General features: G+C 34.3%; 1 protein-coding gene across 4 annotated transcripts in view; it reads left to right on the forward strand.

Annotated features, from left to right (window-relative positions):
- AKT3 (AKT serine/threonine kinase 3) overlaps window positions 1-26,517 on the forward strand; it is a 273,074-nt gene that overhangs the window by 209,344 nt on the left and 37,213 nt on the right. For all 4 annotated transcript variants that reach the window (XM_065935620.1, XM_065935621.1, XM_065935623.1 and 1 more), the window contains 3 exons: window positions 4,085-4,207; window positions 11,332-11,460; window positions 21,876-22,090. In XM_065935620.1, coding sequence (XP_065791692.1) covers window positions 4,085-4,207; window positions 11,332-11,460; window positions 21,876-22,090 — 467 coding nt within the window. The remainder of the gene's footprint in view (window positions 1-4,084; window positions 4,208-11,331; window positions 11,461-21,875; window positions 22,091-26,517) is intronic.

A 26,517-nucleotide genomic window follows, 5' to 3' on the forward strand; every position in this document is an offset into this window, starting at 1 on the left:
AACTTCTTATACTACCAAAGATACTTACTTACTTCTTAAAGTGTGCTATTTTAAAATTATGTATTTTTAATGTAGTTGCATATGTCTGGTTTTTCTAACCAAATAGTTAAATTCTTTCAGATTGATACAATTTCCTCCATTGTGTCTGCAGCTTTTTACAACACTGAATTGCTGTTTAGTAACTTGTTGCACTTTATGAATTGTTTTACCTGACTACTCTAGTCTCAGTTTGTTTGTTTTTTACTTTTTAAAATATTTATTTGTTTGTTTGGCTGTGCTGGGTCTTAGTTGCAGTGTTTGGGTCTTTAGTTGTGACATGTGGGATCTAGTTCCCTGACCAGAGAATGAACTTGGGCTCCCTGCATTGGGAGTGCACAGCCTTAACCTCTGAACTACCAGGGAAGTCCCTCAGATTTTAAATAGATTCTCTCCTTGCTGCCAGAGTTGTCTGTTTAAAATTATGCTAATTTCAGACCCAAATATCTTTGATACTCTTTATCTGCAAAATTAATCTTTAAACCACATCATGGAAGTCCAGGTCCTAAACAGTCTGACCTCATCTTTTTTTTTTGCTTAAGTTCTGTCATTGTCATGAGTGGCTATCTTTGTTCTTCAGCTCTGTGCACTCCCTGCCTGCTGTTTCTTTGCCAAGTTTTTTTCTTTAGAATTAATTCCTTCTATATGCATTTATTAATTACCTACTATGTGCTGTTACTATACTAGGTTGTGGTCAGAACATTAAGATGGGTATAACTTGCATGGCTCCCTTTTGTATGCTTCCCTTATATTCTCCATTTGTGAAAAATCCCATCCTTTGAAATATAAGTGAGATACTTCCTTGTCCATGAAGTCTCCTCAGATCATTCCAGTAAAGATTAATCATCCTTTGCCTCCAAAGCATTTTGAATAACAGATTTACAAAATTTCTCATAACTCTCTCATTTGTTATCTGTACGTCTATAGATTGTGTCTTAATCACCGTTGTATGCCCTCTTTTTCTCTTCCCAGTGACCTTAAAGTAATTGATGCTCATTAAATGGAAAGTTGGTTCAAAGCCAAGGTAGAAACTTAGAAGGAATATTCAGGGAAAATCAGGAGAGTTGCAGTACCAAACCTAAGGAATGTTTATAAGAAGAAGGGGATAATAATTGATATTCTACGCTCCAGAACATCAGGTCATTGGTTATGTTAATAAGTTCAGTTCAGTCGCTCAGCAGTGTCCTACTCTTTGCGACCCCATGGACTGCAGCACACCAGGCTTCCCTGTCTATCACCAACTCCTGGAGCTTACTCAAACTCATGTCCATCACATCAATGATGCCATCCAACCATCTCATCCTCTGTCGTCCCCTTCTACTCCCACCTTCAATCTTTCCTATCATCAGGGTCTTTTCCAGTGAGTCAATTCTTCACATCAGGTAGCCAAAGTATTAGTGTTTCAGCTTCAGCATCAGTCCTTCCAATGAATATTCAGGACTGATTTCCTTTAGGATTGACTGGTTGGATCTCCTAGCAGTTCAAGGGACTCTCAAGAGTCTTCTCCAACACCACAGTTCAAAAGCATCAATTCTTCGGCACTCAGCTTTCATAAAGGTCCAACTCTCACATCCATACATGACTACTGGAAAAGAGTAAGGTACATAAAGTAGCAAGGATGGACATCCGAGGACGGCAGACTGAGAAATAAATAGGTTTCTTCTCCTTAAGTAGTTTTTTTTTTTAGCTGATATTTTTATAGAAATTGGCTGGGAGACAAATTGAAGATTTATGATCTAAGTAAAGATCTAGAAGCCTGCATATATTATGTTGATTTAGGGAGGATCTATATATTTTGTATAGAAGATGAGTGGGTACTAGGCTTGACATTATATGAAGAAAGTTTAGAAATCTAACCACTATTTTAATCTCATTAGAACACTACCATAAATCACCATAGAGATCACAGGGGTTTCTTCATCAAAATTAGTCATATCTTATATTAAAGGATGATAGAAATTACTTTGCCCTAGAAGGATTTCAGATGATCCATGCTTCTTTCTACTTCCTGTCTTTGTTTGAATAGTAGTGTATTAATAGCATGAAGTGAAAAGTCCAAGTGTTAGTGGCTCAGTCATGTCTGACTCTTTGTGACCTCATGGACTGTAGCCTGCCAGGCTCCTCTTGCCATGGAATTCTCCAGGCCAGAGTACTGGAGTGGGTAGCCATTCTCTTCTCCAGGGGATCTTCCTGACCCAGGGATCAAATCTGGGTCTTCCACATTGCAGGCAGATTCATTATCATCTGAGCCACCAGGGAAACCCTGTTAATAGCATGTATTTGCCTATATAAGATGAATCAATTTTGAAGCATATCCCTTATATGCATACCCTTATAAACATACCAATTATACATTGGTATGATTTTGGGCATAGTATATTTGGTTATTTATAAGACACACTGAATAATTTATTCAGTTGGAAGGCCTTTTATATTTGATGATGTGTTTTAATCACATCATTTTTTTTCCTTCTTGGTCTTGACATAAAATGTTAGTGAAGTTACAATCAGCGGCATCTTAGATTTGATGAAATATGACAGTATAGTAGAGAACATTAAAGTTTAGAGACTGTCTGCCAAATATTTTAGTTTTACTGTAAATAACATTGAACGAGTCTTTTTTGGCAATAGTTACATGATATTAACTCCCTCTCTTTATTGGGAGAATGGGTTATGCATTAATTTTTATCTTAGTGATAGACTCTTAAGTGGAATTGGAAGTGGAAAAGGGGAAAGTGAAAAGAAAGTGAAGTTGCTCAGTTGTGTCCAACTCTTTGCCACTCCGTGGACTGCAGCCTACCAGGATCCTCTGTCCTTGGGATTTTCCAGGCAAGAGGACTGGAGTGGGTTGCCATTTTCTTCTCCCTGAAAAGGGAAGACGGAATCTATAAGGAACCTACTTTCTGTTACCTAGATTATGATTTGGTGCGTGAGGAAAAAGTCTTGGTTAACCATAATTCTTATAAATTTGTAGAAGCAGTTTGTAGAAGTAATCCCTGTGAAGTTATAGTTCATTTCTGATCTTGCAATCAAGGATACACTGACTGGCTCATCACTTTTAATCAAAGACATGTATTAAGTACCTACTGTGATGCTGGCAATGTAGTCAGCACTGCAAACACTCTTTGGTTGTTCATGACGGATTTCTTAATACAGTGAAACAGTACAACAAAAAGGTCAGTAATTAATTCATTGTGCATAGAACCGGCTCCTTTCTCATATACGCGGTTGAACTGAGAGATGAAACAGGCAGTTTCTTAAACAAACAGCTTGTCTAAATGGAGAGCTGGATGCTTGACCACAATGAGCACTCAGTAAATAGTTGTTGACTGATGAGTGGAAGTATCTTTTTAGGTGATTGACAGGAAATGGATGGGCTTATCGTTTTAAGTGATTACATGTGAAAAGATTGGTGTCATAGGTAATTATTGTTAAAATAGGAAGAATATACATTGAGAATTATTAAGGGAAAAATGGGAGCTTCTCAGTACCTTGTGGGCCCTACTAAAATAAATTGAAAATGTAAAAGCCTCCCAGTTTCTCATTGTGGAAAAGATATGATGAATCAAGAGTTGTAGAATTTAACAAGTTCATAGAAATAAGGTTCCACAAACCTGCAGTCCTTTCTTTGAAATCAAGTGTGAATCAGATAATTAAGTAGAAATGTTGCATCTCTGCTTATGTTCATTTATTTTAATAAAGTCTCAGTACCTAATCCTTGAAAGAGTTGAAGCAACAGTATATGGAGGAGGAGATGTAATCTGATGATGCATACTTTTTCCTCTGGTAACTGAAGGTTAAATGGGTAGCAAGCAGAATGCCTTAAACAAGATTGGTATATTGATTAAAGCGCTGATTTAACAGCTCTCAGTCTCCCCTTGGAAACCTGGAAAAGATAAGCCAGCTGCTGTCTAAGAGTGCTCAGTGTCCACTGAGAGTACACTATCTATCATCACAATATGGTGATGAGAGGTGTTTTATGTTTGTGTTAATTTCCCCCACTAAATCAGTAATTATTACAGTCCTGTCCCTGCTGTTTACCCTGCAGCTGTTTTTCCATTTGTCGAGAGAGCGGGTGTTCTCCGAGGACCGCACACGTTTCTATGGTGCAGAAATTGTCTCTGCCTTGGACTATCTACATTCCGGAAAGATTGTGTACCGTGATCTCAAGGTAAAAAAGAAAAGTAATCAGAGTTTGTTTCTGCAGAGACTATAGGGACAAACACAAAGTAATTACAAAGTTACACAGTTTGAAGAAAAGAAGATCTAGTTGGGGAAAAAAAAACAACAACACTTTAAGAATGTGGTTCACTGTATCTGACAGGAAGTTTCATTCACTGGTAAATGTGTAGTTTTTTTAATGTCCAAGTTTTTTACATGCAAAATAAGTTCTGTTCGACTGCTCTGATCAAAACGATCTACCAGTAATAGTTCCACTCTTCTGTTAGTGTAATGAGTAATGTTAAACATCTGATTCAATGTCTAGTCTCTTTGCAAGTGACATTTTAAAATCAATTTCATTATTATATTCTAGCATCCTGTGATGTATTATGAAGAAACTTTTATAGTAGATAAGATTATTTAGGGGAAGGTTTTGATTTTAAAATCAAAGTCAAATATTTGATTTTGACTTTGAATATTTAGTGGGCTTAAAGAGCTAAAGCGTTTTAATATAGCCTTTTATCAATTTATTTAGTTTCCATTTTAAAAAACACTGTGTTTGTTTTATCAGTAATAATGACTGTATGTCTCTTAAGTTTCTTTCTGACAAGACCCTCGGAATAGCTCAGGAACTGGCAAACTTTCTGTGAAGCCCAGATAGTAAATATTCTAGGCACTGCTGCTCTTACTGTATCTTGCAACTCCTCAGTGCTACTGTTGTAGGATGAATGCAGCCAAGGACAGTATGTAAATGAGCATGTCTGGCTGTGTTCCAGTAAAACTTTAATTACAAAAACAGGCAGTAGACAAGATTTCGCCCCCAGGCCATATTTTGCTGACCCTTGGAGTAGCTCATAAAAGGCAGTAGTAATTCTCACGACACTGTTTTCATTTAGATTGGCCACGTTAAGGAAATTTGTACCCTGGCACAACTCTGAACATGTTCTAAATGTGACCATCTTACTTCCTTAAAAAGTAAATCATATGATAATCTTGACCTATTAAAGTCTGACACAGAATTGCTTTGTTTATCAAGTATGAGTTCATTTAAAGTATAATTCTGCTTGTAGAAATAGAAGTTATTTTAGTCTTTTATGAAATGCTGTTTGTGGGTAATGAGGTATGCATGTTAGTTGCTCAGTCACGTCCAACTCTGTGTGACCCTGTGGACTGTAGTCTGCAGACTCCTCTGTCCATGGAATTCTCCAGGCAAGAATACTGGAGTGTGTAGTCATTCCCTTCTCCAGGGGATCTTCTCAACCCAGAGATCGAACCCTGATCTCCCACGTTGCAGGCAGATTCTTTTACCATCTGAACCACCAGGGAATGAGGTATATATCTACATATTACAGCACCTGAGAGAAGTCACAGTTACCCCTCACTCCCATTCACTTGCTTTCAAACACCTGTGATTCTTAAATTATCTAATTACTTAACCAATTGTCTAAGTTATTTCAAGATGTTTCTATCATGTACCTTTGTATTACGAATGATCACTAAGAAGTAACTATCTCAAAAAATATTACTCTACATGATGACAGTGAAATATAGTGTGTACCTCTATATGGCATCATTACAGTTTTTATATTATTTTCTCATTTTATTTCTTAACATGTTATTTATGAAACAAGCTATGAAATTCTATTTTTAGAAAACATTTTTATACTATATCTATATCAGAGATGATCAACTAAGTGCCAAACTAGATCAGAGATGAATATAAATCAACAGTATGATTGTCTTAGCCTGCATCTTTTATAGCTAGGAGTAGCAGAATTCAGCATCCCTGTATCTGATGTCTGCATTGCCAAATAATCCTATAATGTTTAAATGTCTTGAATCTGAATTTTTAAAAAAGAATTTAATTATATGGTATGAAAAAACTTATGTTATATGTCATTTTCATATTTACTTAGAAGTAGTTAGCTCTTTTCTACTTGATCTTCCCCCTCCCCCCACTTTATATTTTCTGAATCCTATTTATAAGGATAAGGGGGAGGACTTCCTGGATTTAAGAAAAGGAGAACAGTTTTGAAGTACTTAGTAATATATCCAAAATGCTTAAAGCTCAAATAATTAGTCTAAAGAAACAAAAGAATGCTCACTTGATTGATAGCATTGAAAAGGAATGATATAATTGGGATGATTTTGGTCAGTATCTCCACTGATCATTTCTCATTAATCAACTTATCAGTACGTTGACACTCATTTAATGAGTTTTGTTGCTCTGTCCTTTCTGGTGATGAGATTAGACTAAATTTATTAGCCTGCAATGTGAATACCAGTTATGTAGTTAGTATATAAATAGACCATCAACTACTAGACAATTAAGTGACCTTTCCTCTCAATTTATTTCCCTTTTAATATAGCTTTAACTTAAAAGGTCTAAGTAAATGTGTAGCATTGGACAGGATCCATGGAATTTACACAAAGAAGAATGGATATCATAAGTCAGACATTCAAAATTTGTACAAGTGTTATTTATATCCATATTGTTTCATGATAGAATGAGATCTTTAGGTACACTTGTAGAAATTCAGAGCTGACCCATAATTTACAGCTGAGGTCACTGAAGACTAGAAACCTAGTAAGTGATTTTCTCAAAATAATGGACTAAATTGGTAACATAGTCAAAATTGTTGGATTCCATGAATCCTAGCTCCAGGTATAATGTTCTTTTTATTACACCAATTGGCCTGTCTAGAAATGAATTGAACTTTAGGTGGGGGGATGCATTGGATTAGCTCTAGGGGATCTTTGTAAATCTAAAATTTGAATAAAGCTGCCAAAAATAAGGAATGTTTTAAGTATATTCAAGGCACATCCTCTAACTCCCACTTCTAACTACTCTGGATTTCCTCTTTTATAAAAATGTTCAGCCATTGCTGCTATGAATCCCTTCCATTTCCAACATTCACATGTACTATTGGGCTATATTCCTCAAGTGTAGAAAATTCTTAAATGTAGTAACTCTGAAACCCCAGTCTAGGTGGGATCTCTGCTATTGTATATTGTGAATTCTTTTCCCAGTTTAGGAAGGTTCAAAGATTTCCTTTTGGCATTTTAATGCACTGTCCTAATCCCATGGTCATTAAGTTCATACGGGTCACAGCATTTGGCACTTCGATGCCCATAAACCTAAATATGCAGGGTGCAGGGGGGGAATTTCTTACTGTATTCTTGGGCCTGAGGCAGTCTTGGTACTGATATAATTGTGCTAAAATGGGATTGTAAGAGTGAGTGATGGGACTTGTTTGTGTTGCTACAATAGTTGTCAGATCCCTTAGGAATTGCTGTTATCATTCCTTTGCTTAATCACAAAATGTCAGCCATTTAATTAAAATGAGACCTAAAAGATATATATATGTGTGTGTGTGTATTTTACATAGCTAGATATTAGAATATATGATACATGAATTGTATATTAGAAATCTTTTAAAAACTTAGAAATTAAAAATTTGTAAACTTTCTAATAGCAAGAGTTTAATTTTATTCTAGGCACCAGCAAGAGCAGAAAGGAGCGTAGTATTTTCTTGCTGTCATTTCTTGTTAACGAAGCACAGAGGAAAAAAGATTTCAAAACCTACCAAATCAAGATCCTCTGTCAAATAATTTTTGTCCAGTTCAACTCGATAAAAAATGTTGCCTTTTTTAAATGGAAACTCTGGGACGTATATGTCTAGTATATTTGTTTTCTCAAAGTATGAATTATTAGATAACAAACAACCCTCAGATACAAATAGTAAGCATTACCCAGATTTTAAATGTATACTCTTTTCTTTCACACTTCCTATTTAACTTCATACATTGCCTTTGCCAGTGGATGTATCCATTAAGTATCATCATAATGCCCCGACCTCAATCCTGGATGCTAAGAGTGATAGTGGAGAGAAAACATGCATTTAGTGTTTTATAATAGAGAGTACCTGAACAGGCAGTTATGGTGTACATTTTTCCTTTTATGGTTTAAAAAAAAAGGAAGAAGGAAAGCATTCGATTTAGGAGACAGAACCAAAGACAGACCATTTGTAAACATTTTTATTCCTCCTTTACACAGTGGAAAGATTCCTAAAAATAATTTGACTGAATCTGCTTATGTTAATGTCACGCGTGCTAAGGAAATGATTTCCAGGTGTTTTTTGATATCTTTAAGTCATTGGTCTGCTTTTGAAAGATTTCCAGGTAATTCTGTGTATCCTTCACCTTTGTGAATCACAGCACTAATGGTTCTCATATTTAATGAAATCTTTGTTATCCATCTGCATAAACTCATTTATGTTTTTAACCAGACAGGATATTTAATTACCCCCGATTTACCTCTTTATAAGGTTAGATTTGGGGATATCATTTTTTTAAGGTGATGCATTTCTGACTATTTTTTCATACTGATAGACAAGTTGTTTTAGTCTTTCATGCTCAGCCAAATGACATTTCAGGATAGTGAGAGAAGAATAGTAATTGATGAAAGAAAGTGGACACCATTATAAAATAACTGGCTCAAAAATTGTAAAATTTTTTTTGTTTATTCAAAAGAAATTGTTGCATATTAAAAACTGTTTTAAATGAGGTCACTGAGCTGATCAAAATTTTTTATAGGGTTCCATTTCTGAACTTTGCTCTTTCCTTTAACATACAGTGTTGTCTAGAAGAACACATACCATGTTGATAAATTATAAATCAGCCATTAAACCCTCTATGTTTAATAAATGATCAATACATTTGTTGATTAAGTTCTCCACTCAGTATCATTTAATTCTCAGAACAGTCACATTGGATTGTTACTGTATTTACCTGTGTGTTATAGATCAAGTTGAGATGCATAGATATCAATAGCACACCCAAGGTTACATAGCGGGTGAGGGGTAGAACTTGAATTTACATTTAAGCTCTCTGACTTGATTCCATAATCTCACCCACATTGCCCTCACCTGCCTCCTCTACAGTATGCTACCTTGTCCCGGTTATCGTGACCTCTACCCCATCTCTCATAGTCCTCCTGTAAGCTGACCTTATTTCTGACTGTATCATTATAATAAAGCTGATTAATAAAACAAAGGAATGATTAGCTGTCGTGGTTAGCCTGGAACTTCCCCAGCTATAGAACTTTTATTAAAGATCCTTCATCCTGGGAAACCTCCTCAGTTGTAGGCAAACTGAGAGTTCTTGGTCACTTTCATCCTATTCCTGTTCTTCACTCAAATTCTACCCCTGAATCTCATTTCATTCCTCAACCCTTGGTATCTTAGAGATGAGATTAGGTAATTAGGTATGGATCAAGATTTTTTAAAATGTATGTTCTTCTTTTTATTAAAAAACAGTATATATTCTGATATTCTGTATCTATGCTTTGCACGACAGTCTTGTCCAAATGTGGACAGTTAGCACATTGGTGCGTGCAGAGTTTTACTTTGCAGTGCGTATAAAGTGAATTGTTGTGATACACATTAAACTATGTATTTTATTTAATATTACTGTGTATTATTTGAAGTCTCCATAAGAATTCTTGTGTATTATAAAAGATCTTTTTAGCATTTTAAGATTTTGTTTTTATATTGTAATGTATTTCTATGTTAGAACAATAAGCATATTTTTTAAAATTAGGAACAGAGCATATATTTAACACAGCAGACATCCATTATATACTTGTCTTTCTCATTATGGCAAGATAGAAGTAGGAGGAGGAAGAGAGTGTTGTTCGCAAGAGAAAGGGAAAAGGGAGAAAACCAGAAGCATGAAGAAGAAAAGGAAAGAGAAGTAGACAAATTCTTTTTTTACATTTCTATTCCGTTTTACTATTTAGGATGTATTGCCATTTGTGCACATTGGGTTTGATTTTTGGGTTCCAGTTAGTAGGGAATCAGTCTACCTAAATTTAGATAAAATAAGAGAATATTCATTTTTAAAAGGTTTAGCAATGTATTTAGGGTTCCTTCAGCTCTCTGTAGACAAGTCAAAACAGACTCACTTCTCTAGAGTCTATGCAGTGTGTGAAACATGCATTGAGCATTGAGTTCAGCTGGGCAGCACATGTAAGTGCTATACTGAGCATAGCTTGCTTATCTGTATTTAGTTTCTGGTTTATAAGACACTGGATAATATATAACAGTATAGCATCCTCACATTTTATAAGATTGGTATCTATTTATGTTCTTATATGGAGTTCTGTTTTGAATTTGATATTGACTTCAGAGTTTGAGTAGGCACTTTCATATATTATCATGTTAAGGAGTAGAATAATTACCTACTCCTCAAATAAGTTAATTATCATTCATCCTGCTAATATAATTTTTTCACATGTGTTTCTTTGTGAATGCATTTCTTATGTATTCCCTTAGGTATATGTACATGACTGAGCAGGGTTAGGGGCCCCATTGATATACATGACTATAAAGTGACAACTCAGAACTCATGTGTATCTCTGTATGGTGATAATCATAACTTTAGGTTCAAATTGAAAGAGTAAGGTCAGTTATTGGTACTGTTTTTAATTGCATTAGCTTTGCACAAGCCCTTTCCCCCCCTTGCATTGCTTAATTTTTCACTTGAGGCTATTTGGTTATCTCTTTTAAGATTGTTGTTTTTGTATGAATGGGTTTAAAGACGTTCCAACTTTAAAAGGATTGGTATTTCTTTGTTACAAATAACTGCAAGAGAAGATATTGCCGTACCTTACAAAATAAGATTTAGGTTTGATTTACAGCCACCACCAAAGAAACATTTCTGTAAATAAGTATTTTATAATAGATATAGACTCCCAAGAGAAATTGTTGAAAACCATCTCTACATATCTAGAAGAAGATACTTGTCGCTTTGAAATTGTTTAGATCAAACTTTATTTTAAAAAGGAAAAAAGAAGATTGATATTTGCTTTCAAAACTTAATTTATACTTTAGTTCTTAGGACTTATACACAATAATGGCTCTTACTTACTCCCATGGGTTTAAAAATCAGTTTATTATTGTAAAGTATTTGATAAAATATTTCTTTTTACACATGAATTAGGCAGCTATAGGGTTTAAGTATCAAAAGTTCTTTGACTAATTATGTCCTCTTTCCAGAATATCTTACTCAGCATTCAGTTGTTTTTCAAAACAGTATTTTCCTATTTTTGAAGACTATTGTCTTACTGTGCAGTTGGAGAATTTGATGCTGGATAAAGATGGCCACATAAAAATCACAGATTTTGGACTTTGCAAAGAAGGGATCACTGATGCAGCCACCATGAAGACTTTCTGTGGTACACCAGAGTATCTGGCACCAGAGGTAGGCTATGTTTCCATTTACAGAAAAATAAAAATAACACTGATGTTTTGCAAAGTAAATCATTTACGCTTTTAAAAAACTGCAATGTCTACTACTTTGACCTGGATTTCAACATGAATCAAATCTATTTTACTCCCACTTGTTTAACATGGTATTCCAGGGCAAAAATATATATAAATCAGCACAAAAATACTGGTAACTGCAATCAAATTAAATCAGTTTTTACTTGTTGGCCATATGTGTTTTTTTTCTTTGATTATGCTTATTTTTATTCACTTATTAAAATTAAATATTTCAGTGACCTCAGCAAGAATGTTAACAGTTTTATAAATCATTTTGGATTTTCCTTAGAAACAAAGAAACAATGATAATTTGTAATTTTGTGGGTTTTCATACTTAACTTTTGAAATGACAGTGGCTACATTTTGGAAATCATGCTAAACCAAAACAAGCTTCAGCCAGTGCCCTCCCGTGCTGAGAATTCCATAGTGATGATTGATTTGTTTGTTCAACAAATATACATTATTCATCTACTATATATTGGATAAATTTCTGTGTGTGTGGTTATAGAAACAAGACACAAAGGACCCTGCTCTCAGAGAACTCACTTCTGGTGAAGGGTGACAGAATAAAAATAAATATATAGCATAATGTCATGCAATAAATATGTGTCGTGAAGGGAAAGAAGCTAGATAAAAGGAGGTTGTGGTGGCTGTGTTAGGTAGCGTTCTCATTACTATTACTGCAAAACAGACCATCGCAAAACCTAACCATTTCATGTGATCGAAGGTTCTGAGTCAGGAATGACTGCTCATGGGGCACATGGGGCACAGCGGTGGGTGACTCTGTGGCTGGAGGCCGGAATCTGGAAACTCCCGGCTTTAGGTGTCTGACAGTTGATGCTGACTGTCAACTGGTGCTTTACAGAGCTCTCAAAATCCTCAGCTTCCCCATATGGCCTGACTTCCTCATAATCTTGTGGCTTCAGAGTAGCCAGACTGTTTTGGCTTCGGGTTCTAAAATGTCCCAGGGAACAGTTTAGAAACTGCTTCAATTTGATTTTTTTTAATGTAGTAAACCATGAAGAAATGTTTTATTAATTTTTTAAAAATTTCTCTTCATAGTGTATTTTTTAAACTTTATTATCATATACCATAAAATTCAGCCTTCTGAAGTGCATAGTAGTGGTTTGTAGTATGTTCCAAGTTGTGCAATGCAACCATCACCACTCTCTAATTCCAGAATATTTTCATCACTCCAACAAAGAAACTCCATACATATTAGCTCCTGCCTAACATCCCCTCCTGCTAGACAACTACTAATCTACTTTGTCACTATAGGTGTGTCTTTTCTAAACATTTCATACAAATGGAATCATACAATACATGGCCTCTTGTGTCTGGCCTCTTTTACTTAGTTTATTTTCAAGGTTCATCCATGCTTTAGCATGTTGCTGGTACTTCATTTCTTTTTATGGCCAAAATAATATTATATTGTATGAATATAATACATTTTGTCTATCCATTCAGCAGCTGATGGACATTTGGATTGCTTTCAGGTTTTGGCCAATAATGCTGCTATACACATTTCTCTGTGAATTCCCTTTTATGACTTCATTTCAGGAATTGCACATCATTTCTGCATATGCTGAAACATTCCTGAGCCTGCATGTATTTAAGAGGGTAGTGACATAGATCCCACCTCTCCAATGCAAAAACATGTGAGATGGGAGATACTGTTGTAGCCCTCTTTGGAAAGTATAATCTTCTACAGATAGGATGTTCAGGGAAAGTGATGTTTAACCAGGGACCTGAATGCCAGGAGGCAACTATTGTAAAAATACAGGGGACGAGTTTTCCAAACACAGGAAGCAGTTAGTGTAAAACCTGTGAGGCACAAATTCAGTTCTTCCCTCAAACTCCAACAAGGTTAGTGTGACTAGAGCAAAGGTGGGAGGCATTTATGTTTGATGGATGATGATAACTATTTATTGAACATGTATTATGTGCCACATGCTATGTATGTACATTGCAGATTTAGAATAATCTTTTGAGATAGCATACCTGTTCTTTTCTAAAGGTAAGGGAACTGAGGATCAGAATTTTTTAATATAGTTTGTACACAGGTAGGAGGTGGTAGAGATAGAAACAGGATTCTAACAAGGTTCATCTTATAAAGCCTATTTTTACTTTTTTAATTGAATAACATGGTAGCCAAAAAAAAAAAAAAAATCACTGTTTCAAGGCCACTATAGATGTAAGTAATTGCCATTTTTAAAATAGATGCTTTGTAAATGCTCAACAGGAAAAGTAATCAAAAGAATTAGGAAATTGGAATATATTCAGAATGATACTAGCATTCTTATATGTATAATAACTAATGCCAGTTTATTACTACAATAGCTCTTTTCAATTAGAGATTAAAATTGCATTTCAAGAATTTTAAGTTTTTGTAAATAAGTGCTAGTAATATGAAATATTAGCAGTATTTTTTACAGTAAATTTCCAAATATTATTTTACCAAGGTCTGCCAAAAGTAACATTTTTTTTCTGTTATAAAATCTGGAGTTTAAAATTTTCCATTTTTGTAGCTGAATTTGGTAAAAGTTTAGAATAATGTTTCTTGTTTATTCAAATACACGATCACATTTTCTAGAACAGGATTGTTTTTGTAAATGTCATGAAAAACAAAATCTTTGTTTCTCTGGAGTTCCAATTGCCCCTGCTATACATTTGCCATGGATGATGATATCCCATATTTAGAATAACAAAATCAGTTGTATCACAATTAGGGGAAATTATTTCTGTAGAAGATAAATACATCTCATTTCAGAAGCAGATGATCTCCTAAGAAACAAAGATATTGTTTTTATATGCAAATGTCATCAACTGAAGAACAAAACCAGGAATTTAATCCAAGAAGAGTCCAGTTGTTTCTAAATAGAAAGTATACAGTTCACAAGGAATTATCGATTTCTTCTTAAAGACAGGTAAACCCTTTCTGTATGCCTTTTTAAAAAATAATACAGAAGGGTTTAAAAGCAGTTTATATACCTGATGGCTGAGAGATGTTGGTTCATAATTAACATCTAGACCTTATTTTCACAGGGGAGAGTGATCGTTGTGATTACTATTTGAAGATGACAAAACTTGAGACAACTAAACTTCTCACGCAGTTTCAGTTTTTATATTTTAAGCATTTGTGTCAAACTGCATTTTGTTAAATCAGGGTAACTGTTTTATATTCTTACTTTTAAAAACAAGAATTTAAGTTCTTTATTCTCATCTCTGGTGTAGGCCATTTCACTGAAGAACACTCATTCATTCATTAAAGAAATATTTGTTGGGTATTTATTAGGTGTCATGCATTCTGTTAGGTGCTGGGAATTCAAAGATCATAGAAATGTTTTTGTTGTCCGATAGCCTGCCGTATTTACTAAGGTGATATGATATGGAGAATAATCATTACTGTCCAAGAAAAATAATTGCTTTACTAGAGTTATGTACCACTGGAGAAGGAAATGGCAACCCACTCCAGTATTCTTGGCTGGAGAATCCCAGGGACGGAGGAGCCTGGTGGGCTGCTGTCTATGGGGTCGCAGAGTTGGACACGACTGATGCGACCTAGCAGCAGCAGCAGCAGAGTTATGTACAGTGCAGTGAAGGGAAGGGTGGTGGGAGGGTCTGGTGGCAGTAAAGAGGGAGCAGACCGAGAGGAGGCTGGATGTGTAGGTCAGAATCAGAATGGAAAAGAGTTGAGATTTGGTCTCACGGACAAGAGACAATCACGTAAACTGAGAGCAGGGCAATAATATGATCCAGATATGCATGGTCAGAATTAGAGAGGGATTGAGAGAGCTTAAACTAGCCTCTTCCCTTTACTGCAGATGCTACCTCTCACTTTCTCTGAACCTTGGCATTTCTAGTACATAGCTTTATTGATGCCAGACTTCTGGTAGTTTGTCAGTAGTAGCTGTTTATCAGACCTGGAGTACGTGCCTGAGTACTGCTTCTCTTTTGAAGGGCTCCTTGTTGGTATATTACCTTCTCCTCACATGGGAGACCTGTTTACACATTGTGAAGACATCTTTCTGCAGCCTCTCATTTGTCTAGCAGTGGCCATCCTTTACCTTTTCAACTAGTTTTGGAGGGGTTTTGTTCGCTTGTTTGTTCTGCTTTTTTGGCCATGCCGCAAAAGATGCAGGATCTTGGTTCCCTGATGAGGGATTGAACTTGCACCCCTTACAGTAGAAGCTGGGAGTCCTAATCACTAGGCCTCCAGGGAATTCCCTAAACAGTTTCAATTTGGTCAGAATGCTTTGCTACTTAAAGATGGTTGCAGGATATTTTAAAAAATACTTAAAAAATACTTAAAAATCAGTTCAAAACTGATGTATTAACTGTACTATATCTCAGACTTATACCTGATTTTTAAATGAACTGAAGTTTTAATGAACTTAGATTTCTTCTTAAAGACCACCAGGAAAAGAAAAATTTTATGATATAAAAATGCCATTTGTAAAAAATAAAGGATATTTTTTAAAGTATTTGTTCTCGTCTTTTGATGAAGAACTGTGTACCTTTTTTATTAAAGGGGGGAAAAGTATCTTTTTAAAAAGATGTTGCAGAGATACAGTCCTAATGGGCATATAAACTATATGTTTAGTGTGCTGCATCTCTAAAGCTGCATTAAAAATTAGTATAGATAGTTTTAAAGTGGTTTTGCTCTTTCTTGTATTAAAAGGAAATAAATTTGACCTCCCATATATTATGGACTGTGGTATTTTGAGGGGATTTTGATTTCATCATCTCTATTATATTCTCATGCCTAGAAATATAAAAAAATTAGAAATCATATATAAAATCTTACTGTTAAATTTTATTATTTGATTTGGCTCTCATTGAATCCAAACCATCCTTTTATGCAGTGCTAATTATTTAGAGTCTCAGCTTTGCTCTTGAGTTAGCAGTACCTGATCAACTTTCCAACTGTAAAACAGTTTGAAAATCAAATGTAGCTTACATGCAAGACCCAACAAAATTAAAAGTGTTAAGTACGTTTTGGCAGTTCACTTTTATTATGCCCAGTCCTCAAATGTACCAGCAGATAATCATCTGAATGTTAGTTATTTTTCACATGCTTATGTGATCACACAAAAAGTACATGCTAAAAAGAAGCAGATGGTGACAGATGGGGAAGGTTGAATAAGGTGGTTTTGGAAACCTAGAGAAATGCACTTCTGTAATAGTGTAAAAATAAAAATTATTTGATAATCAAGTTAGAACTAACAAAAAGATTGCAAAAAATGACTTGATTGTTGGAAAATACATAATGTCTAGTTGTGGTTGCTATTCAGAAAAAAATGTATATAATTTTATTTCATATGTGTAAAATGCTATGTTTTTCAGTGGCTGAAAATGCATTTTTAATGTATTCCTAGTTTTTGGAAACTCATTTTTAGAAAATAGTCACTGAGTGTCATTTTATTCACTTTTCTTTTAAAGCCTACTAGCATCAATATCTTTTATAATATGTATTTTGATAGTATCTGAAATAGATGAAAATATTTTGATACAAAGATTTGCTTAAAGTCATTGTGATTCTTTATAGATAATAGCACAAATGAAAGGCCAAAAGTGTATACATTAACTTCTTCAGAAGGGTGGAGAGAATCACATTAATTAAGGGTGAAGATAGTTGGTAGCCTGGAGTATAGTGTAAATAGGTGGAGTAGGTAGAACCAAACTTGATTTTAAGTGTACTAAATGGAATTTTGTTTATTTTAAATACAACAAAGAATAAATGAAAAAGACATCATTTTATAGGCCTTATCAGTATTATCTTGAGGAGATCTTAAAATGAATGAAATCAAAGTTATTTATATATATATATTTGTACATTTAATCAATAGATGAAAATAGTAGCACGCATAGTTATATTTTGCTTACCCTTGGACAAAATTCTACTAGTTCTAACAGATTATGAAACTAAACCGTAAAACTTCTAAGCTTTTTGTAAAAATTAAAAGTTATTTTAGTAGCTTTTCCCAAACTGTATACATCCCTAATATTTTATTTAATTTTTAATGATGCATATAGCACTTGTCTTCTTGAAGTATTTTTGAAAGCCTTCACTTCTTGATGGTTCTAAAACGTCTCATCACCAATATTAGGGAGGAAATTAAGTGAATGAGCACAGTGATTAGTTCAGACAAAAGTTGTCTGCTTTATTGTTAGAATTTTTATTTAAGAACGTCTGTCATGAGTTGGCTGTTTATACTGTTTCTGGATAATATTAAAAACCATCCCATTTTGCTGTACATCTGAAACTAACACAGTATTGTAAATCAACTATAGTTCAATAAAAAACCGTGTAGTTAAAAAAATTCCTACTTGGTCCCCAAATTAGATATTGTTTAAATATAAACAAAAATGATATTTTTGGTTCAATGTTAATGTCTCTCAACATTTGTAAGTAGCAGCTTTTACTTCCCTAGAGTTCTGTCAGGTTTTTTTGTAGCTATTTTTCACCTAAAGTTCTTTTGAGTGTTATATAGTCTTTTGATTTTAACAATCAGAATATTTGCATTCAGTACTTTGGAATGATTCTAATTTAAGCACAGAGTTTAATTTTAAATTCTCTGAGACATAACATGTACAAAACCAACCCTAACTGGGAACACTAGTGATTGCCTATAGTGTTTCAGAATGGCCATTTTTACTTTGGTTACAAAGACCCAGTTTCTTAGAACCCCATAATGTCTGTTGCTTCAGGATAAAAAGGAAGTATAGGAATCTCTGGGAAGATACCTGTGAGTATGATTGCATCACCACTCTTGTATCCATTTAGCTTTGCCTGTTCTTCTAGCCAGAGAATGCTTCTGAAGTAGGATATTAACTGCATGCAAGTACTTGTGTTTGCATGCTAGGAGGTAGCCATAAAGCCTACAGCATCTTAATTCAGAGCAAATGGCACAGTTTCAGTCTCTTTAGAATCATTAGGGCAGTTGAAAACTGGATATACAATATATATTTATGAAGAAAATAGCAGTAAACCATGGAATTCATTTTTCTTATGAAATGTATGTAATAGTTCTGTAGCTGCAACACATTTTAGAATCTGAATTAGAAAATTTATAGGTCACCTTTTAGCAACATTTCTGTGATGTTAGGAATATTAAAGGATTTCTGTAGATTATATAGCATATCAGTGTGTTTTTATATATAAAACACACATTATCAGTTACCTGAAATATAAGGTTACCAGAAAAAAAAATTTTTTTGAATTAGCGGTAAATTGGTTCATCCAAGTTCGCAGTTTACTTTCACAACATAGGTGTGCAGACAGTTTGTTTAGATGTTTAGTTTTCCCCCCATCTGTTCTGTTAGGATTATTGATTGAGCAGAAAGCCACTCCAGGGCACACGTAGCTCCTCAGAACTACTTGCGTGAGTGCTTTGTGTGGCCTGGCGAACAAGCTGAGGAAGGTATTCCTTCAGCCTCCCAGCAAATCTTACTTGGTACAAGAATACTGAAATGAATATGCCCTTTGAAAGTTCCCATTCACGAACTAAATGTTTACTTTGGGAACTTTAATTGATGGTATCATTTTAAAATTTTTTATTTAATGTCATTCTTTGAAATTAGTACCCATTCAAGAGCTGTTCATAGTGATTTTTTAAAACTCAGCTGGTTTTTGATAAGTGGAGGTGTGCACATCAGATGGTACCAAATAGTAATCAGGTATTACCAGATCATTTAAAAATAATTGATAACCTGATGTGACTTCTTTAATCTTGGATTTTATTAGAAAGTGAAGCAATCTCTGGCTCCTAGTGGACAGATGGAAACTACACCTCGTTTTCTAGAACTTGGCCTCTGTTTGGGGTTTATTGATGTGACCTCTCACCATTTTTTAACATTTACATTCTTTTAGTGTTTCAAATCCCCACTTGTCCTTCATCTCTGGGCATTTGTGTCAAATGTTCTCATAACATATGAGGCTACATCTAGGGTTACAAAGGACAATAGGTATAGAAGGAAATATCAAATATCTTCCTTCATATTTTAACTTGACTTTAGTTTAAACATTAATGACATTGATTTCATGGAAAAGAACACTGTCTTTGGTTTAGTTCTTCAGATAAGTCTTTCAGTGAATTATTTCTTTAGAAGCAGATTTTGATCTGCATATATATCCAGATTATATGATAAATTGCATTGTAATGGAGTTTGAAATGTATTAATGTTGTACCTCTACATTACCATGTATCTTACTCTTTGGATTAGCCCTGGTGCTAACCATGAAGTTAATTAGCCTTTTTGCTAGGAGGGGAAAAGATCATCAGAGGTAATCAGAAGGAACTGCAACTCTTAGGTTAAAGAATGTAAATTTTATATATTACTAGGCTGTGGGTGTTAATTTCAGTCAGGAATTTCTACATTATTTCAAAGTATTATATTTTGAATTAGGTGTAAGGAGAAAGGATACTGTATGAATAGTGGTAATGTTATTTTATAGTATATCTACATGTAGAATATTATAATCACTTTTATTTTTATTTTCTGTGTATTTCATCTTCCAGCTGTCTTGAAGTGGGAGTTGAACAGAAATCTTTCTTTTTAATTGATGACAAAGACTTCCAGATAAAGAGGACTGGCTGGATTGTTAGCATATTTTTTCCTCAACATTGCCTAAGTTTTACATGTCACTGAGATAATATGTTAGTTACATCACATTTGTTCAGTACAGAGTAATACAGCAAACAGTTCTAATTGTAGCATTATGTATGTATATTTCAATTAAAAGCTCCTATGTTCAGAAGCAAAACCACTTATCTTGAGAATCAGTGTTCATTTTACGAAGCTAAATAAAATATACTTTATTTTATCAAACAGATTTTTTTACAATACAGTTTTATTTTTCAGTTGCTTATTTCTCTTCAAAAATAAAACCTTTTTTTTATGTACTCACTTTCCCTTCTGGCTGCAAACCAGGTATTTAAACAAAAATAAAGGATTGCCAGTTTTGCCAGCTGGGGATGAGAACCCGGCTGGTGAAATGTGGGTTCGGGAGGCAGTTAATCCAGCTTTTATGCTTTTTATGGTTTTATGAAAAAAGAGGTTAAAAACCACATTTGGCTCTTTTTTGTGTGTACCACTGTTTTGTTGGTGTTGTAGGAGTGCAATAAGAGGTTACTTAGACTTTAAAATTTTTGTTATTAAGTAAAATCCAGCATCTATTAGATAAAGGCCTACAGACAGCACATTCTGCTAATTGGCCATGGAATAGATTAAAAAGTCACTGGTGTTTAAAAATTACATTACTATACAAATACAGTTATCTTGAAATAAAATATTAAAAGATCCAAAGGATTAATTTCCACTGAATGAGGAACATATCTTGTATAAAAGTAATCATATTTTTCCTGGTACAAACAGCAAGTTATGTTTCAATTTGAACAGGTTGCTCTAGCACAGCATAACTGATATTTGCATATTGTTTCTTACTAAATATATTTTGCATGTCATGTGTTTCGGGAAGTAAATTTAAAGGCATATACCAGACAGATATTGAGTCCATGATGTTTATTTTTTGTATTTAATAGAAATTGTTATGAGGTTCTAAAACTTTGGATACTAAAGTTTATTACAACTCAGTCAGTCAATCTTTATATTCATTCTGTTGCCTAAATATTTCCTGCAAGAGTTTCAATATGTAGTAGGGTCCTCCAAAAGGTTTCATATATATTTTCATGATTGTCATGCCCTGGATGCTTCTTTAATACAATGCATCTGTTTACTCCTATCTGTCACTGATTTGTATTAGTTAGTTCTTCTCAGTGCAAAAAGGTGTTAGACACATTATGTTCTCTATAATCAACACAGTTTAGCTCTAAGTTGTTGCTTACTGACCACCTTAGTGGAGCCAGAATGAAAAATTAGGTAGGGCTAAATGAAAATGTGTAAGTATGCAAATAGTTTTCTTTTGATCCTTAGGGCACTCATATATTCATTTACTTTGTTTTGCTGCTCAGTGGCTAAGTTACATCCGACACGTCTGAACTTGGCGACCTGACCTTGTGGACTGCAGCATGCTAGGCTCCTCTGTCCTCCACTTAATTCATTTATTTAGAATCTTGCAGTAGGCTGCAAAAAAGGTTGCAATACCTCTTTTTTCCCCACCCCTTATATCTGGCTATATATTGAACATTTCACATATTTGATGTGATTTATATCTTTTGTAAGCTTCTTCATAGTTTAAATGTCAAGATCACAGAATCGCCTACTTAGGTTTTGAAAGTTATGATTCACTTTTGTGTAAAAAGCTTATGTTTTATAAATAATGCTTTAAAAGTTAACATGTAAAAAATTAATCTTTAAAAAAAATTAATCTTTTACTGGTTTCACTTTTAGGTATTAGAAGATAATGACTATGGCCGAGCCGTGGATTGGTGGGGCCTTGGGGTTGTCATGTATGAAATGATGTGCGGGAGATTACCTTTCTATAACCAGGATCATGAGAAACTTTTTGAACTAATTCTAATGGAAGACATTAAATTTCCTCGAACACTCTCTTCAGATGCAAAATCATTGCTTTCAGGGCTCTTGATAAAGGATCCAAATAAACGGTAAGCCACAAATAACACGCAGTGAGTTACTGATGAATGTGGTTAGAAATTGTGATATGGAAATTAATTCACGTATAACTAACTCCAAGAAGCAATGTATTTGATGCAGACATCTTCCCACTGAGACACTGACTTATTTTTAACTGCATAATATAGAACATTTAAAATTTTTTCTCAACTCTTCCCTAACTTGGAAATTTTATACAGATTTTACCAAATAAGGATTTTGAGAGTGTTACAAGCAAACAATTTCCTCATTTGCATGGTGCTTGCTATTGTGGGGATAGGAGGATCCCTTTTTTCCCTTTCAATCTCTGGGCTTTATATTTCTGCTGATTTACATTATAAAACGGACAGAACTGTCTCTATACTGTCCTCCCACACTAACCTATGTTAACATATCTAGCTACTTTTTTTGTTTGTCGTTTGAAGATAATTCTTTTTCATGCACGGCTGAAAGGACTAGTGGAAAAAATGTCTTTATACACTTTGTATTTCTATTTTTATAGCTACAGCTATGACCTGAAAAATCCTACAGTTCTTTGCTTAATGAACTATAGTATTCTTTGTTCATGTTTATATATTTATTTATACATACATTTTATAAGTCACACATGAAATGACTATTAATTATAAAATGTATCTTAATCTATGTGTTTGTGTATACATGTAAATTCATTGTTCCTTTAGATATATATATATATATATAATATACACACACATACATATCACTGTTTCTCTGAAAATCTCTCAGACCTTAAGTATCTTAAGGGTAGACCATTTTATATATTTAACTTTTTGTAACACCTCACATAATTTTCATAATGTTCTGTTAGTGGTTAATGCTCAGTATGTATTTGTGACAGACTGAATTAATGAGTAAAGGAATAAGTGAATTCTAAAATGTGGGCTCTGTTTACCTTGGAGAAGGTTTCCATCACACACCTACAGCTTTTAAATTTGTGAGGAACATGATTGTCCCTTTGGCAGAAATAAGCAAACATAATAAAAGAGGTGCCATCTTTTTGCTTAGTGAAGAACCGTTAAAAAATGTTTCTGAATCCTGTAACTGAGACCTTACCTTATATTTATAAAGTAAAGTAATTTTGTGTTCTTTGCCAGGACATTTGCACATCTCTTATTTCCCTTGCTTTTTAGTAGCCTGTGGAGTAGAAGGGATAGATAGTATTCTCATTTCCATTTGACTGGGAGAAAATTAGGCCCAGGGAGGTTTAAGTGATTTATCCTAGTTCTCACAGAAAATTCTTGTAGAACAAGAATAGAGATCAAGTTTTTATGTACCTATTTGATATTTATCTTGTATCTTCTTTACAGTGCACCATGTTCTTGGTTTAGGTTTTAAAATGTATTCCATTTGATGTGATTGTTTCACAAGTGTTGTAACAAGAGGTACTTGGCTATAGATAAACTTATAAATGGAGCTAGGATTTCTGTTCTATCTACTTGAGTTTTGGATCTAATATTTGCCTTAGGGCAGTGAATTTTTAACCCATCTTTTTCTGACTTCTCCTTCTGGTGTTCGTGTCTCCTTAATTTTTTTATTGTCATTTCCCCACCCACCACCCTCACCCCACCCTCTGAGAATAGCACATAGTAATTATTGAATACATGTGAGGGGAATTTCTAGAATGTTAGTGTCCTGGTATGTAGGACAAATCTTAAAGTTTTGTCTACCTAGAGGTTGATACTGTCTAAAGAGAAGATGTGCTATTTTAAACTATCTGTTATTTCCTTTTTAAGGTACATAAGTCAAGCCCCTCCACTCCTACATTAAAATATTAGGAATGCAAGATGAATAAGATGAATTATCTCTGCTCTAGGGATTCATAGAATAATGTGGGGTACAAAACATATTTACAGATGCCCCGGCTAAACTACAGACAAATGCTATTGAAATTATTAGCTATCTAGGGGATTGGAAAACTTGAGCTGGCTTATGAAGGAGTTGGAATTTGCAGTGATTTTCATGCAGAGAATTTTACATGTAAAGAACAGCTCGAATTACAAGTGAACATGGCATTTGAGAAGTTCATCAGCTGGAGCATAGCGTATGAGTTGGGTGACATTGGGAGATGATGCTCATGTGTTCGATTCTAAGGACCTTATGCTTCTTAGAAATATTTAATCTTTATCCAGAAGGAGATGAAAGCCACTGAATTATTAATATTAAGGGATGGTGTAATCAGATTTGTGTTATGAAAAGATAACTCGGGCAGCTTTTATCATGGATAGGTGAGAACAGTGAAGGGCTAGGGGCAAGTAGGCAGAGTAATGAAGAATACATATGGAATTGTCCACATAAAGACATGGGATCCATCCCCAGACAGTGGTAAATAGTGCTGAGTAGATTTTGTGAATGGTTAAATAGAAATGATGAAGAAGTGGAAGGACTTTGGGATGCCTCTGAGGTTTCCAACTTGGATGACTAGTCTGGAGAATGGAGTTATTATTGACAGAGTGGGAGTACAGGCAAGGGAGAAGGCTTGATGGGGTGGATGTTGATATTAGTTTTGCTGTACTGAGTCTGAGGTTTCTATAGAAAACCTAGATGTCAAGCAGGCAGCTGAAAATAGTACCAGTGCTTACTAGAAACACAATAGCTGATTTCCTCCAGGTATATACCCAGGAATGGGATTGCTGGGTCATATGGTAGTTCTGTTTTTAGTTTTTTAGGGAACCTCCATACTCTTCTTAGGGAACCTCCCAATTTATACTCCTTCCAACAGTGTAGGAGGAGTTCCCTTTTCTCTACATCCTCTCCAGTATTTATTGTTTGTAGATTTTTTAATGATGGACATTCTGATCAGTATGAGGTGATACATCATTGTAGTTTTTGAGTTTCATTTCTCTAATAATAAGTGATGTTGAGCATCCTTTGATCTGTTTGCTGGCCATCCATATGTCTTTGGAGAGATGTCTGTTTAGGTCTTGTTCTCATTTTTTCACTGAGTTGGTTGGTTTGTTGTTTGCTTTATTGAGCTGCATGAGTTGTTTGTATATTTTGGAAATTAATCCCTTGTCAGTTTCACTTGCAAATATTTTCTTCATTCTGAGGGTGTCTTTTTTTTTTTTTTTTTTTTATGGTTTCCTTTGCTGTGCAAAAGCTTTGAAGTTTAATTAAATCCCATTTGTTCATTTTTGGTTTTATTTTTATTATTCTAGGAGGTGGGTCAGAAAAGATCTTGCTGCAATTTATGTCAGAGAATGTTCTGTCTCTGTTTTCCTCTAAGAGTTTTATAGTGTCTGTGCTTACATTTAGGTCTTTAATCCATTTTGAGTTTATTTTTGTGTGTGGTGTTAGAGAGTGTTCTAATTTCCTTCTTTTACATGTAGCTGTCCAGTTGTCCTATCCAAAGTGAACTTATTTGCAAAGCAGAAATAGAGACACAGATGTAGGGAACAAACTTATGGTTACCAAGGCAGGGTAGGGAGGTGAGATGAATTGGGAGATTGGGATTGACATGTATCAATGGTATGTATAAAATGGATAACTAATGAGAACCTACTGAATAGCACAGGGAACCCTACTCAATTCTCTGTGTGGCCTAAATGAGAAAGAAATAAAAAGAGAGGGGATATAGATATATATATAACTGATTGATTTTTCTAAACAATAGAAACTAACACAACATTGCAAAGCAACTATACTCCAGTAAAAATTAATCTAAAAAAACAGAAACACAAGAACTGAATATTTGGATTTGGGATCTGTAAATATCTCATGGCTGGAGCCATGAGAATAGTGAAAAGAGTAGAATATAAAAAGAAGACACCCTAGGACAGAGACTTGGGAAATGTCAAAACTTTAGGAGGTAGAAAGAAGAGAAAGAGCCAACAAAGGACCCTGAAAAGTCTTTGGAAACATAATCAAAGATAGTATACCTCTTTATTGTTCCTGTTCAATTATTTAAATGCTGCTTCAGTTTTTCTGATACTCTTTACTGAATTGCTCTTAGTTCTGTCAAAGAGTCAACTCTCAGTTAGCTTTTATTTCTTACTCTTCATTACTTTATGATTATTCTGTTAGTATCTCTTTTAACATCCTATGCAAATTTTGTAGGAACATCATAACCTCATGTTGCATTCAGTAACACAAGGAAAATGTAAATCCCGTGTTGCTTCTAGTTATGAAGAATCTATAATGGCTGAGGATTTTAGATTAGCTTTCTGATATGGGAATTTAGTATTCTTAGACAAAAATATCTTAATGTAAATCATATTTTGATATTATTTTGAAGTCTTAAATTGTGTATTAGGGAGTCATTGACATTGAAATTTTTGACAGTTTCACACTTTGAAGAAGCTTGTGTTAAAGAATCTCTACCAACTTCTAAAATGGCAGTCTAAGATTATATTCTTAGTCTTTGTATAGTATTCATGGCCTATACTTTAGTTATATATGTATT

This window comes from Muntiacus reevesi, chromosome 5 (assembly GCF_963930625.1).
Source record: "Muntiacus reevesi chromosome 5, mMunRee1.1, whole genome shotgun sequence".
In the NCBI taxonomy this organism is placed as follows: domain Eukaryota; kingdom Metazoa; phylum Chordata; class Mammalia; order Artiodactyla; family Cervidae; genus Muntiacus; species Muntiacus reevesi.